This window comes from Thrips palmi, unplaced genomic scaffold (genome assembly GCF_012932325.1).
Source record: "Thrips palmi isolate BJ-2018 unplaced genomic scaffold, TpBJ-2018v1 HiC_scaffold_7, whole genome shotgun sequence".
Classification (NCBI taxonomy): Eukaryota; Metazoa; Arthropoda; class Insecta; order Thysanoptera; family Thripidae; genus Thrips; species Thrips palmi.
This window is the reverse complement of record NW_023144634.1, coordinates 11009770-11025040: the sequence shown is the minus strand read 5'-3', so window position 1 is coordinate 11025040 and position 15271 is coordinate 11009770. Positions and strand designations below refer to the sequence as shown.

Here is a 15271-nt window from a genome sequence, read left to right as displayed (position 1 = left end):
GTCGTCCGGGACGGCGCCGCACAGTGGCTGGCTGCGTCTCCCTCGCACTGGCGGGGCGCCCCGTCGGCGCGCGAGAGAGACGCGGGAGCCTCCGCCCCCTCGACCATCCCTTATGGATAAGCCCAGCGCCTGTCGGGGGGCATTAGAGCGGTAGGTACGGGCCTATTGATTTCCCGCGGATCTAGGCCTGCCGTGCGTCTGTGTGGGTGCGTCTGTGTGAGGCTGTGTGGGTGCGTCTGTGTGAGGCTGTGTGGGTGTGTCGGTGCGGGGCTGCGTCTGCCAGGGCGGGAAGGCCTCGGCTGCGCCATGCCTGCACGGTGGCGGCGCAGCGGCAGAGTGAGGCGTAGGCCGACGCCAAGAAAGATGCGCCAAACTCGTCTCCGCGGCACCGGGGAGCACCGAAGGGGCTTTTCGCTCGAGAGCCGGAATAATTGAGATGCAGACAGGCGGGCCGTGGCAGCCCTGCCAGTGTAGGTGCATTCCGCGAGATGTCGTTCCCGCTCACTTGAGCGCCGCGAGGCGTCGACGCCGAACCCTTCATTGTGGAGCGCCGCCTCCGGGGGGGGGGGGGGGGGGCTCTGTCTCTCTCGCACGCCCACGCAGCACCCCGTGAGTGCGAGAGAGACAGAGCGACGGACGCGGCGTTCGCAACCAGCCTGCCGCCTCCTCGCCATCGCGGCCCATTGTCGCCAATTAATCAGAAAATTCCTTCCCCGTCTCACTCCACCGTAAGGGCGGAAGCCGCACTGCAGCCAACCAGCCGGACGGAATTTCCCGGCAACCTTCAAACATTTTCCGCTCGCCGAAAAACTGTAAAAAGGAACAGCGAAAAAAGCTCGGTGCGCGAAAGGCCATTAATTTGGGGCGTGCAATTCATAAAGCACTCTCTTAGCCCCTCGCTACACGCTGCCCAGGGCCTGCCCGCGGCCTGCCCACACTACCGGGCCCCACCCCCGCGGAATTAAATGGGGCGTTATTTCGTCGGGGAGGAAGAAAAAACCTTGCGCGCCAAATATTCCTGGGCGGACCTAGGAAACGATCTATCAAATCAAATGTAAATTTGGCCCGCGGCAGCGCTGCGCGGGGCTCCACTCCGCTCCCCTTGGCATCCCCCCCGGCCCTCGGAGCCCTTGGAGATGTTTTCCAGAGGTGTTGGAGACATCCTCCCTCTTCCCGGCCTTCCGGGACAGGCGTGCGGGCGCGGACGGGCGGGCTCTTCAGGCAGTGTGTCTCTCTCTCGCCGTGGCAGCGCGTCGCTACGCCGCGCTACGCCCTCAAAGGGCTGCTGAAGCACTTCCACGTCAACATACTCGGCCAGACTGCCGTAACTGCGCAGGCTGCCGCACGAGGGCGCCACCCTCGAGCGCGAGGCATACAGTGCGGCAGTCTCGCACTTGCGGAGACGCGGCACGTCGCGACAACGGCTTGAATAGCAGTCACTCTCGCACTTGCGGAGACGCGGCACGTCGCGACAACGGCTTGAATAGCAGTCACTCTCGCACTTGCGGAGACGCGGCACGTCGCGACAACGGCTTGAATAGCAGTCACTCTCGCACTTGCGGAGACGCGGCACGTCGCGACAACGGCTTGAATAGCAGTCACCCAGTCGTTTTCGTCGCCCTGTCTCTCTCGCACCTGTAGATCACACCCCATGAGTGCGAAGGAGACAGAGCGATGAAAATGACTCTCAGTCTGCGCTGCGGGCCGCCCGCGGGCCGAAATGACACCCGGTAGTTGACTTTGCCTTGAATGAGCGGCGAGGGAGTGAGCCCCACAAAAAGCGAAAAAGGCGCGACCGCGGCGCCGGGCCTTGCGCGCTCTGTTACCCGCGAACAAGGGGCGCTGCTTGCGCATTGTTCTGGCCGAGGCCGGCCCGCCAGGCGCCGCCAGGCCTTATCTACGCGAGGTGTGGCTGCACTGTTGGCGCAGGCGGCCAAAACTCCAGACGCGTTTGGAGCTCCAGAGTCGCTAAACAGGACTTGAACCGAACGTGTGACCCCACCAATGGATTCCTCGTTCGGAGAGCACTGTAGGGCTCTAAGCAGGACGTCCGCGACGAGCGGGTTGCAGGTTGCAAGGGTGAAGGGTCGCTGGCGGCGGCGGCGGAGCGCACCCAAGGGTTGGCTGGCCAGCATTCGCGGTGCTGTGAGGTGCTGCGAGGTGCGGAGTGAGGGTCACAGCGCGCCGCGCCGGGTCACTGATGCGAGTTGGACGGCTCTCAGCAGCGCGCGCGGCGGGAAAAAAAGAGATAAAAAGGGAAAAATCCCCGCGGGACGGATTTAGACCCGCTTTCGGTCACTTTCCCTCACGTGTCTCCGCCGCACGTTTCTCGATACCGCCCCATCTTTTTCGTCGCGCCCCTTCCTTCGCCATTATTTATCCGCGTGCCTTCATTGTCCGCAGGTTGCCGCGCGGAATAGACGGCGACTGATACAGAAGAAACTTGAATAAAGGGCCGCTAAAGCGTGCTAAGGTAAGCGGGCCAACCGGAGCAAGCGAAGCAAGCGGTGCGAGGCGAGGGCCTTTCCGCGGCGGCTGGAGCGGCTGGAGCGGCTGGAGCCTGGAGGGCTGAGACGGCACGGCGCTCGCTTTGATGTGCCAGGCCCACTGCGAACTGGCTCTGTCTCTCTCGCACCCACACGGGGCGCCGCACGTGTGCGAGAGAGACGGAGCGGTCCGCGAGCGGGCTGCGGGTCCTGCATTCGGAGTAGAGGACTGCCGATCCGCCACTACAAGGGTCACCTCGCGGGGGCGGCTCCCCCAACAGTGGGCCAGAAGGCCGGTGGAGGCGGCCAAAAACTCTAGACGCGTTTTGAGCTCCAGTGCCGCTGAACAGGACTCGAACCGAACGTGTGACCCCACCAATGGATTCCTCGTTTCGAGAGCAATCCATTGGTGGGGTCGCACGTTCGGTTCGGTCCCCTTTAGCGACTCTGGAGGTCAAAACGCGTCCGGGATTTTGACCGCATCCACCGTCTTCTGGCCCACTGTGTGCGCCCGCCACCCTCGCCTCACGCCCCTCGCCGGCCGCTGGCCATCCTTATTGAAATCTAGACATCGGGTGATCGTCCCCGCAGGCGCCTCAGCACGACGTTATTTTCGGCGTGTTTGCCCCCACAAAGGCGGCACGCGTGTCAAACGACCCCGGGTCCCGGGTTCGAATCCTCCCTCGCGGTCCTTTTATTTCCCCGGCCGTGCTTTAATCGGCTCGTAATGCCGTCCCAAAACAAGGCGCGTAACAAAGGCAGCACGTAAGGCCCGTGCGTGCGGCTGTGTGCGTGTGACTGTGCTCGCCCCCGGGGCTGCCCCCGGGCTCGTCACGTGACAATGCCTGAATCGAACTCGGCCTGGTCCGGCGCCGGGGGCGACTCCGGGGACGTTCCGGGACTGTCCCGACCGAGACCCACTCCACTCCACTCCACTCTGGTCGGCGGGTGTGCGCATGGCCGCGGGGCGTAGCGCGGCGTGGCGTAGCGTAGCGTAGCGTGCCACGGCGGTGGTGCGGTCGGCCTCGCCACGGCCTCGCCAGGGCATGGCTGCGCAGGGCTGCGCAGGGCGAAGCGTTTTCCTCAACCCTTTTCCTGCCTTTCAGAGAACGATATCCTGCGATACACCTGTCCCTGGGGTGCTCCACACGTGATCCGCAGAGCCACACCCCCACCCCCACCCCCACCCCCAGCGCCGCCCACGTCGCTGTCCGGCTGAAAAGGATGGATGCGGCGAAACTCCAGGCGGTGTTGTGCCTGCAAAATTTGTTCCGGAAAGTTGGTAGTGCCGCCAGGCTGGCAGCGTGCTCGCCGCTCCGTGCTCCGCGCTGCAGTAATTGCTGTGCCGATTTTGTCTCAATTATACAACGGCATAAAGCAGTGTCGCGGCGAATCGCCGCCCCGGCTCGGTGTCTTCTGCTGCGTGGGCGCCTTCGTCTTCCTCTCTCTCTCCCTCCCTCTCGTTCCCACTCATTAACGCAGTGCTCATTAACTCTATCTCCCGATGGCAGTTCTCCGGTTCGGTTCGGGCCGCCAGGCCGCGCCACGCACCCACGCAGCGCTGTCTCGGCCTCCATGGCTATGACCCGCACCCACCGACGTTGCGAAAAGTCGTTATGTAGAGCTGCGGGCGGGACTGCCAGGCCTGTGCGCCTTTCTCGTGCTGGTGGTACACACTCCCAAATCGTCTCAATTTCATTTCTCGTTTCTGTATTGACTATTTCTTTGCAATTTTTCATTTTTTAACGTTTCTTTTTCAAGATGCTTCAATCTTTGTTGTAAGTTTATAAAATGTGTAAATAAAGTGGATGACATCTTTTAAAAAACTATCTCGACCGGTATTTTCTTTCAGTTTTCCATGTTCTCCTTGATCTCTCTTCTAATTTTTTGATTATTGTTTTTGGTCGTGAAAGGAAAAAAAATGTTAAATGCAGGAGTTCGACATAGTATTAACGATTTATATTTTTCTTATTTGATACAAAAATAAATAATGCAATGCTCTTAAGTCTTACTTTAGAATAATTTATGAATCATATCAGTATCCCATGGTCTGAGAGGACAATTATTGAAAGTACCTCACCTCCAATTATGATTTAACAACGGGTCAGCCAGCATTCATTGACAAAATCCATGTCAGCAGAATAAAAACAGTCATAATCTAAAAGCATTTTACCATTAGATTTCAGAGTCAAATCAGTCTTTCGCAAATCCATTCTTTACAAGCCGTAGGTCTTAACCAGGATAAATGTAAATGACTGAAGTTGTGCTTACTATATAGTAATAAGCTCTAGTGAGCCCATTTACAAATGGAATAGTTATAATTTTGAACTAACTATAACAGAGTAACTGTTGACAAATATTGCTCAATCTAGAACCAAAATCGGATTGACACCTGTCATCCACTCAATCAGTTGTGAGCTGAGTGCTAGTTTTATTTTTTGACGCTGCCCTATTACACTGGTCCTTTTTCTGAAATGCATGTTACACTGAAAACTTTGGTTTCCACTCTTTCTTAAGTGAGGAGACATTATTAGTAAGATTCACAATCGCAACATAATATGAGCAAAATTTTACTATGAACAACATGAACTCATAAATGCAAATAATTAGTGCTCCAACTCAAGTATATCTCATAAATTCAGTCGTGTTCTAAACAATTACTGTTAAGTACAAAATGTAAAAGCAAGAACAGAATATGGCACGTCTCTACAAATAATTTTTGCAAGTACCTTCTGACCAAAATATTCGATGATAAAAAATTCTAGAGTTTCGTGTGGTGGATTATTTGAAAAAGATAAAGCGGTTCTTACAAATATACCGTGTAACCCGACGATACTGTCATTAAGGAAATTTACCACAGTTCATAATTCGAAATTGGACTTAGGACTCGATGATTTAACAAAACAAAACAGAGCTAGCAATCAAAAAAGTCCACCACGTATCATTGCTTTCAAACAAAACACAAAAAATAACAAGAACAAATAATTAAATAATTGTCTTTTAAGCCTATTGGTAACTCAGAGCTCTCTCATGAATGAATGAAACAATTATATTGACTAAGTCAATTTTTCTACCGGGCTGTTTTCATGAGAGAGTAAGGTTTCCCTGATTCTCACAAAAAAGAAACAATTTGCTCAACCCTGAACAAAAACATGGAGAGAAACCACAACAAAATAACTACTAATTCATTAGCCATTTTACACCTGCGATCATGTGACCAACAAAGTGAGACTCACTGCAGTTCATACTGTGAGTCGCATTTTGTTGGCCGCCAGAACATTAGCAATTAAAGAAACGGGCCGGGCGGGGCGGCAGGGGTTAACAGACTATTAGTTCTCACGCCACCTCCACTGTGGCTGGGGCGGGGCGGCGGGGCCCAGGCACCACTGCCCACTTTCTTTCTCGGCCTTTGTTCCTCACTCGCACATGCTCGCTCACTCTCACACACACGCACTCACGCAGACACACACTCACACATGCATACATTCATCCTACCCCTTTCACTTACAAAAAAGTCTTTTGTGTTTGCAGAGTATCGGAGGGCGTTCCACACACACTCTCAACTACACAACCACAACAAACACGAACATCACATACAAAAAAAGATAGGAATATTTTGCAGTTCACAGCCTAAGATTTTTAGCCAAGTTACACTAATGACTGGATAGAAGGCGAAGGAAATGTCTTGTAGAAAACATAATCTCTGGCCTAGAGTCTTTTTCTCACCGCTCCCCTTCCACGTGCACCACTGGGGGCAGTTGGTACAGCCTTACCTGGGGCGAATTAGTACCCGCAATACGCTACGCGGCGCTAGGCTACGCCCACAGGGGTTGGTGGGGCGGGTGTCTTTGGTGTTGCAGCGTCAGGTTGTTGGCCTGGCGCAGGAAGGCGGGCGGTACCGGCGGCACCTTGCCGCCCGGCCCGTGCACGTTGGGGGGCGGGGGGATGGGGGGCCGCTCGAAGTGCAGCGGCGTGGTGGCCGAGTACAGGTTGACGGCGGCCCGGGGGTGGTGGTGGTGCGGCCGCGTGGCGCCGCGCCCGCCGCCCCCGCTTCGCTTCACGTCCGGCATGGCGAAGCGCAGCTTCTGCCAGAACAGCCGGTCGCCCCACTCGATGACGGTGTTGGTCTTGAGGTAGAGCCGCAGGTCGGGGTCCAGGTCCCTCTGCGGCAGCTCGCCCAGCAGCACCACGATGAGGCGCCGCCGCCGGTCTTTGAGCACCTCGTGCAGCGCCGACTTGAACTCGAAGCGGCACCACTCCGAGTGCAGGAAGTTCTGCGACAGCACCATGATGGTCCTCCGCGAGGACTCGACGGCCTCCACGATGGTGTCCGCCACGTAGGCGCTCACGTTGAAGTCGCGGTAGTGCAGGCACAGGCGGTAGGACGGGTCGCCCTGCTCCAGGCCGGACGACAGCACCTGGCTGACGAAGGCCTCGTCCTTGATGCTGTAGCTGACGTACGCGTCGAACAGGCGGTCGCGGTCCTGCTCCTCGTCGAAGGCCGTCGTCTTGTAGCACATGCGCAGGCCGCAGCGGTAGTACACCCACACGCGGAGCTCGCGCCGGTAGAAGAAGGCCACGCACAGCAGGAAGGAGCAGGCCGCGAACACGCACAGCGTCACCAGCACCAGCGGCAGGTAGTCGTTGATGAGCGGGTCGGCCAGCGACGGCGAGCCCCCCGTGAAGGCCGCGCAGGACGTGGCGTTGAGGCTGGCGAAGGACGGCCCCACGCGCCGCCCGTTGAACACGCAGCCGATGCGGTGCGGCTCCGAGGTCTTGTTGAGGTTGTCCATGAGCCAGGACTGGAAGTTCTGGATGTACAGGCAGTCGCAAGACCACTCGTTGTCGCCCAGGCCGATGTTCACCAGGTAGGGGTTGAGGCTGAGCTGCCACACGGGGAAGGCCACGAGCCGGTTGCCCTCCAGACGGAGCACCTCCAGCTTGGACAGGCCCAGGAAGGTGCGGTTGTCGATGTGGTGGATCTTGTTGGCCTGCAGGTACAGCTCGCGCAGGTCCTCCAAGGAGGTCAGCTCGAAGCCCAGCAGCTCCTGGATGTGGTTGTTCTCCAGGTGCAGGACGGACAGCCGCCGCAGCCCGCCGAAGGTGTTGTTGTGGATGGCGGCGATGTTGGAGTTGTTCGCGTACAGCACCTTTAAGTTCTTGCGGCCGATGAAGGCGTGCCTGGACAGCTCGCCGAAGTTGTTGCCGTCCAGGTAGACCTCGGTGGCGTCCATGGGGATGCGGCTGGGCATCTCGGTGTAGCCGGCGCCGGAGCACTCGACCACGTTGGCGGACCAGGACTGGTCGTGGTAGCAGGTGCAGTTCGACGGGCACGTCATCTCGCAGTCGCAGGCGTCGTAGTCGCAGCAGTGGCACAGCGGGTAGCAGTGGGTCTTGTAGGTGCACAGGAACTGGGACGGCTCGGCCTCCACCAGGGGGATGAAGGTGCGGTCGCGGTTGTACAGCAGCTTGCAGTAGATGCTCTCCAGGTCCATGACGCGCGGGTGCCGGCGGAGGTGGTCCAGTTTATTGATGCGCTGCAGCCACTCCATGGTGCAGTCACACTGGAAGGGGTTGCCGCCGATGTAGAACTCGGGCAGCGGCCGGTCCTTGTCCACGACGGTCAGCTGCAGGGCGTTAAGGTCCATGCTGACGATCTGGTTGGCGTACAGGTCGACCCGGGTCAGGTTCACCTTGCCGACGAACGTCTGGGACTCGACGCTCTGGATCAGGTTGTCGTTGAGGAACAGCAGCTCTACACTGTTGGGAATGGTGGCGGCAGTGACGCGTGTCAGTTTGTTGAAACTTGCGTCCAAAGTTTGCAGCCGCAGCTCCGAGTCCAGACCGTTGTGGTTGCCGAGCTCTGTGATGTGGTTCTTGTGCAGGTCGAGCCACTGCAGCCCGCGGGGCACCAGGGCGTAGTCAAACCACTCCAGGTGGTTGTCAGAAATGTTGAGCCAGAGCAGGCTGTTGACGTCCACGAACAGGCCCGTGATGTCCGTGATGACGTTGGCGTCGAGCCGGATGGCCTGCAGGTTGCTGTTGGTGTCAAACGCCCCTTTCTCCACCTGCTTGATCTTGTTTCGCGCCAGATTCAGAATCTGCAGCGACGGCAGCTCCACGAACGACTTCTTGCTGATGTTGGTCAGCTGGTTGCCGATGAGCCGCAGGCCGTACAGGTTGGTCATTCCCTTGAAGCCGGGCTCGTCCAGGCTCGTGATGGAGTTCTCGCCGAGGTCGACCGTGCGCAGCAGGCGCATGTCCTTGAGGGACAGGGGCACCGAGGTCAGGGCGTTGCCGTTCAGGTTCAGGTCCTGCAGGCTGCTGCAGTTCCTGAAGGCGTCGGGGTGGGTGCTCTCCATGACGTTGTTGTCGAGCGACAGCAGGCTCAGCACGTACAGTCCGTTCAAGGAGTAGGCGTCCAGGTACTTGATGAGGTTGTACGACAGGATAAGAGTGTGCAAGTTGTTCATGGGGGCGAACGTCTCGGCCGGAATAGTGTGCAACTGGTTGTGCTCCAGGTTCAGGATCTGCAGGGTGTACAGGTCCTTGAACAGGGTGGGCTCGAGCTTGGAGATGCGGTTGTGGGACAGGTTGAGCAGCACAAGCCGGATCAGACCTGAGAAGGTACCTGAGTTAATCCAGGCACTTGACAGGTGGTTCCTGGACAAGTCCAGGGCCAGGAGCTGCTCCAGGCCGCCGAACAGACCCGGCGCCAGGACGCTGATGGAGTTGTTCTGCAGGTAGATCTCCTTGACCACGTCGGCGCACTCGCGGAACATGTCGCCGGGCAGCGCGACGATCTTGTTGTTGGACAGGTCCAGGACCTGCAGGTTCTTGAGGCCGGCGAGCGCGCGGTCCGTCACCATGGATATCTCGTTGTTCTGGAGGTGCAGCTCGCGCACGCGGCGCAGCAGGCTGAAGCCGTTGGCCGGGATGAGCACGAAGTGGTTGAAGGAGGCGTCCAGGACCTGCACGTCCAGCAGGCAGGACACGGAGGACGGGCGCAGCGCGGTGGCGATGGTGGCCACGTCGGCCTGCTCGGGCGAGCTGATGAGCGGCAGGGCCGGCGGCGTCTTCTCGCGGAAGCCCAGCTCGCCGACGTCCTGCAGCCTGTTGTGGCTCATGTTGAGACTGACCAGGTTGCTGAGCGGGCAGAACAGGCTGTCCGGCAGCGACCAGATGTTGTTGTAGCTCAGGTCGAGGCGCTCGAGCTTGGGCACGGCCTCGAAGCTGCCGGCCGCCAGCTCGAGGCTCATGTCGGTCCAGTCGGTGTTGCGGGTGTTGACGGTCAGGTTGCGGAGGTCCCACAGCCCGGACAGCACGCCGCGTGGCCACTTGGCCAACTTGCAGCTCTCCAGGATGAGCTCGCGGAGCCGGACGAGGTGCGAGAAGCCGCGGTCGTCTAGCGAGCTGCGTGACATGAGCGCGTCACTGCATTCAATGCGTAGCGACGTGGTGTGCTCCGACGGGATGACGCTGAAGTTGGTCTTGTCGAACTCGGAGTTGATGGTGCGCAGCTTGCAGGCCAGCGACACCTCGTCCTGGACGTTGTCGCGCACCCACCACTGGCAGTCGTTGGGGGCCTCGTAGCGCAGCGACGGCGGGGCCGGCTCGGCGGCCTGGTGGTGCGGGGGCAGCAGGGCCGCCGCGCTAGCGCCGCCCGGCACGGCCACGTCCGCGGCCACGGCCACCAGGACGGCCACGGCGCAGAGGGCGGCCAGCAAGGCGCGGGCAGTGCATGCAGTGCAGGCACACATGGTGGAGCGCAGCGCGGCACGACGCGTCACGAAGCCGGCTCAGGGGCGTTCATCTCACTCGCACTCAAACTTGGCTCACTTCACTCACTCACACGCCCGCGGCGCACAAATCACTGACGCGCGGCACCAGAAAAAAAGTAAAGAAAGCGGCAAAAAACAACTTTCACATTCACAAACTCGGCGGCAATTGAAGTTTATCCACAAATCACGGCGGGGCACATGTCACTGGCAAAGTTCACAAGCACTGTTATCCGTAAAGTCGAAAAGGCGAAAAATCCAGGGAACGCCCGAAAATGCAGCACAAGTTTTTCCCGCACAGGGAAAACCCAAGTCGTCGGCGATCGTGATCGGCTAGATCGAGTGCAGGCTCGTGCTGGTGACGGCCTGGGGCTCGCTGGGGGCGTGTGTCGCCGTGTGGCGCCGTGTGGCCGCGAGCGAGGCAGGAACACCAATGACGCGGGACCGAGTGGGCCGAGTCGGCAGTCGGACTGACGGTTTCGTTCTGTCTCGGAGCGGAGGCGCGGCGCGGCGGACTCCTCCAGCGTGCGACCCTCCTCGACCACGGCGCGCACGCAACTAACTGAACTGAAAGCGCGGCGCGGCGCGGCGGGGCGAGGCGCGGGACGGAGCCGAAACTCCCCTCCCCTCCATCCCCGCCACCGCCCGGCCGTCTCGGCGGAGGGGAGGGGAGGGGAAGGGGAGCGCCGTCGCGGCGGGAGGGGATGGGAGTGCGGGGGAGTGCGGGCGAGGGCGGGGAGGTTCCTTCCTCCGCTGGACAAAGCCCCAGCGCCGCACAGCCGCAGCCGCTGCAGCGCTCGCCGCGCTCCCAGGGCGTCGCGGGGGTGAGGTGGACAAGGAGTACGCAAAGATGGTGGAGGGGTGGGCCTCGTAAGTCGCTCTGATTAAGATCGAATCGACCACGCGACCAATGGGGAGTCAAATGGATCCCGCCTCCGTAAGAACGCGCCGCGGATTTGCTTTACGGAGCATCCCTTTGCAGGCCTTTGGAATTCGGACCGCCGTCCCCGCCGACCGCGTCCCCTGAGGGCAGTTGCACGCGTTGCACGCAGTATAGTGCGAGGAGATTCCGTATGATGGATTGCTGTTTATCGCTGGCCGGCCAGCCACGGCCAGCTCGCCAAGGCTGGAGAGACACGCGTGCCAACCGAAATCGCCGCCGCGTGTCCCGGCGGGCGGCCAGCTGGCTTTCGGCGAAGGCCCGCCGCGCCACTGATAAACGCGCTGTGGCATTCCCTGTCCCTGCCGCCGCCAAAAACAACAACAGCGACGGCGCGCGCCGCAGCGACAATGTGACATGTCTTTGTTCTTGTTGTTTCCTGCACCCCTTTTTAGATTTATTTGATACGCCTGTCTTGATTATCGCGACCAACCCTCTCCTTCCGCCGGCGCGGCCCGTCCACGCCGTCCAGGCCGGGAAGGCCAGGAAGAGGCAGGCCGTCGTCCACACTGGAAATAACGGCCACAAGGCGGCCGGGCCGGAACGGCCGGAACGGAACGGAGTGGCCGGACTCGGGACGCCTCGCCTCGCCTCGCCGGCCGAGCAGCGCCAAGCGCGAAGCAGCGCGGTGGAAGGTGGCGCTGCCGGCGGCCGGAGGCGGAACTAACGGCCCGGGAGTCCGGGGGCGGCGCGGCGGGGGCGGCAGGGGCGGCGGGGGCGGCAGCGGCAAACGGTGGCGCGGCGTCAGTGCCGCTCCCGCCCCGGAGCCGAGCAGAGCACCCCGTCGAGGATAGGGCGCTGCCAAGGGGTGGAGGCCCGCGTCGAGAAGCACGACGCCGAAGACAATGAATGAATGAGGAAAGCGAGATTTCGCTCCAGCGCGGACGCGCCCCTCGCTAAACGGCCAAAATTCACAACGCGCCGGGGGGCGGCGTTCTTACAGCAAAGTGCCTCCTTCACAACGCGGCAGGCAATTTCGGCGGGAATGCCCGTTCCGTTCCCTTTGTCGCCGCACATGGATGCACCGACGGCACTATGACGTCATCGCGCCGCGCCAAGACGGCAAACGCGTCGCAAAGCACACGCAGCCAATTTCACGACCGAGCAGACCCATCATTCCGATTGAGCAAAGCCGTAGCGGCGTGGCGGGGCGCGCGGCCAGGGTGTGGAGCGGGCTCTACGTGACTAGAGCGCGGCCGCGAGAGGCCGGCCTAGCGCGTCAATTCGAAAAGAAATCGAAGAAAGACGGAAATCGCGGCTTCGCTTCTCGACTGCGGTTGGTACAGTACACTGTAACCACCGCTAAAGGCGCGCAAGCGCGCGAGCCGTGTCTATATTATTGCCTATGCACTGAGTCAACGGCGCGCCCCTCCGTCTCGGCGGCGCTCCCGAACACGGCGCTTTTGTTGCGTCTCTCTCGCACTCGTGGGGCGCGCCGTTTGCGTGCGAGAGAGAAGAGCGACGAAGCCCTGCAGAAGCAGCCCGCGGCAAACGGTCCGCGAGGAAGTGGCTAAGCCTCCCGACGTCGGCGTCCCTTCGGCGTCCCTCCCGCCTCACTTGCACTCTCGGCGTCTCGGGGCCCCGCAGCAATCGAGGGGACAGTCCTCCAGCAGGCCTTGTAATGGTGCAGGCTGCACTGCGGATGGCCGATAGGGCCGAGGGCTGGAAGGGCCGAGAGAGTCCGTCCGAAGTAAACACTGATCTTGTCTGAGGCGGGGGCGAGACGGTTCGGGGCGCGGGCGCGGCGGGGGTCCATTCCGCGCTCTGTCTCTCTCGCACCCTTGCGGGGTGCCCGTGAGTGCGAGAGAGACGGATGCAAGGCGGCCTTTTTGCGCAGTAACTCCGGTGTCCTTTGCCCCGTGAGGGATGGCCAAGAGGCCCGCGGTATGGGCGATAAGGGTAGTCGATAGCGCGGAGCGCGGCCGTGTTCAAGGGTTTAAGGGCTTAAGTCGCGGCCGTCATATCACCGGCCGGCGCCCTCTCTCTCTCTCTCTCTCTCTCTCTCTCTCTCTCTCTCTCTCTCTCTCTCTCTCTCTCTCTCCTCTCTCTATCTCGCCCTCTCCCCTCCGGCCGCCGCGGCTAGCAGTGATGTGGCGCGTCGCGTTTTGCGTTTTTATCGTGCGTGCAGATCGCGGAGAGTCATCCCCACCCTGCAGCGCGGCGCAGCGCAGCACCCCTGCCGGCCGCCTCCGCGACCGTCTGTCTCTCTCGCACCCCTGCGGAACGCGGCCGTGAGTGCGAGAGAAACAGGGCGAGTGTCGCGGCCCTACGGCTGCATTCCCCGCCGGCTCCCCCATCGGCACCCGCTGCACCAGAGGGAGTGAGACGAAAAGTGGGGAGTGTCCCTAAACGCGCGCCGAAAAAAAAGAGAGACGGTAAACACTCCTCCCCTTCCTTCCCCCAGCAACACCAAAACACAAATACGAAAACATTTTTCAAAACAAAGTAACACTCCACGTCGAGTAATTTTGAAAGACAGTTGTTCGAAACTTTTTCTCGTTGGGGGTCAGACTGCATGTGACCTTCCGGCCGGCGGCCACCATATCGCGATATCGCGATACCGAGATGTCGAGGCCGGCGGTGACTCTGGCCAAATCCCGCCGCCGTGATCCATGGACGAGCAGGAATTTTCGACAGGCGGCCCAATTTATTGGCGAGCGTGTGCCGTGCGCCGCGCCACTGGTAAAAGTGCGCCGCTATCTGATGGCTGCCGCCGCCTGCGGGGCGGGGCAGGGCGAGGCGGGGCGGGGCGGGGTGGGGTGGGGCGAGGCGGGGCGGGGCCAAAATTTTGCATCATTTTCCGGGCGCTCTGTTGTTGGCGCCCAGGACGTTGGCCGCGACGCCCTCCAATATTTTACAGTGCTTTATCTGGGCGGGATCGCGGCCTCCGCGGCCTTCGTGGACGCGAGCCAGCCTGCCGGGCATTAATCTCGCCAAAAGTGCAACCAGGGCGGTACTCGAACCCGCGCCGCCGCCAGCGCGAGACTTCCCCGCCGTTTACCGCCACACCGCAAGGCGTGCGTATGGATTCCGGGAATATCGGACGCGGTGTTTACCTTGACTGTGGGCCTAACAAGAACGCAGGAACACACTCGACTCCCCCACGACAAAAATTGCTCAATAAAAATTGCAAAATCGGGGCATACATATGAATGACCGCAGCGGACCCTTCCCGGTAGGCCAGGCAGGCCGGGCAAGGGCTGGAACGGACTGCAAGGGTAAGGGTGGGCAACGAGCAAGGCGAATAATTTCCCGAATGTCGAGGGTGGCTGCGAGCTGATTCCGAACACTCTCTGTCGCTCTCTTGGCGCGGCCCGAAGCGGCAGAGAGAGAGACAGAGCGACGAAGCGCCAGGAATCACGCGGATTTTTCTTCCTTTTTTTCCGAGCTGCGCCGATCATTGGCTGGACAGACACTGCGTAATAAGAGCATTCTCGTTCGTGACCCGAGTCGCCCGAGTCGCAGCGCGCCCTTTCGCCGAGCGCCAACTTGCAGCAACTTGCAGCACCGCCGCGCTGCTTCGCGCTGCTCTGCTCCTCAAAGGCAAAGTTATGCGGCGTTGTTCGCCGTGGAAACTTGTCCGCGGCCAACTTTTCCCTCGACAAATTTACATCCGCACTCGCCGATATGAAGCGGTTACACGGAACGCGTGTGTTGGCATCGTTCCGATTCGGCGGTCTGGCGTCGGCCTCGCCGTCGGCGTGGTGTCCGGGACTCGCCGCACAGAGCCGCCTGCCTTTTGTGGCGGACTGTCCTTCGGATCGCATTGTTTGTCCCGATCTTCGTTTATTCATATCCATAAGACTCCGCAGCCACCAGCGGCGGCGGGGCGGGGCCCGCGGACCGCGGCCGACTCTATTTACCCACCAATTTGAGGAGGGTCGCGACGTCTTAGTCTCACAAGGCGAAGGCGCGACCACCGTACAGTAATGGGGATGGGATGATCGGGGTGGATTCGGTTATGACGAACGCGATATCCAGCCGTGTGTGTGCGTGTGTGTGTGTGTGTGTCGGGGTGCAGTGGAAGGGTTGAGCGACAAAGGGGCCGACACAACGGGCCGACCGAT

General features: G+C 60.3%; 1 protein-coding gene across 1 annotated transcript; it reads right to left on the bottom strand.

Annotated features, from left to right (window-relative positions):
• Positions 1–4423: 4423 nt before the first annotated feature.
• Positions 4424–10207, bottom strand: LOC117652439 (toll-like receptor 6; the record flags this gene model as incomplete). Its single annotated transcript, XM_034397345.1, has 1 exon — positions 4424–10207. A coding segment is annotated over one exon (3906 nt), but the record flags the coding sequence as incomplete, so codon positions are not given.
• Between the last annotated feature and the right edge of the window lie 5064 nt (positions 10208–15271).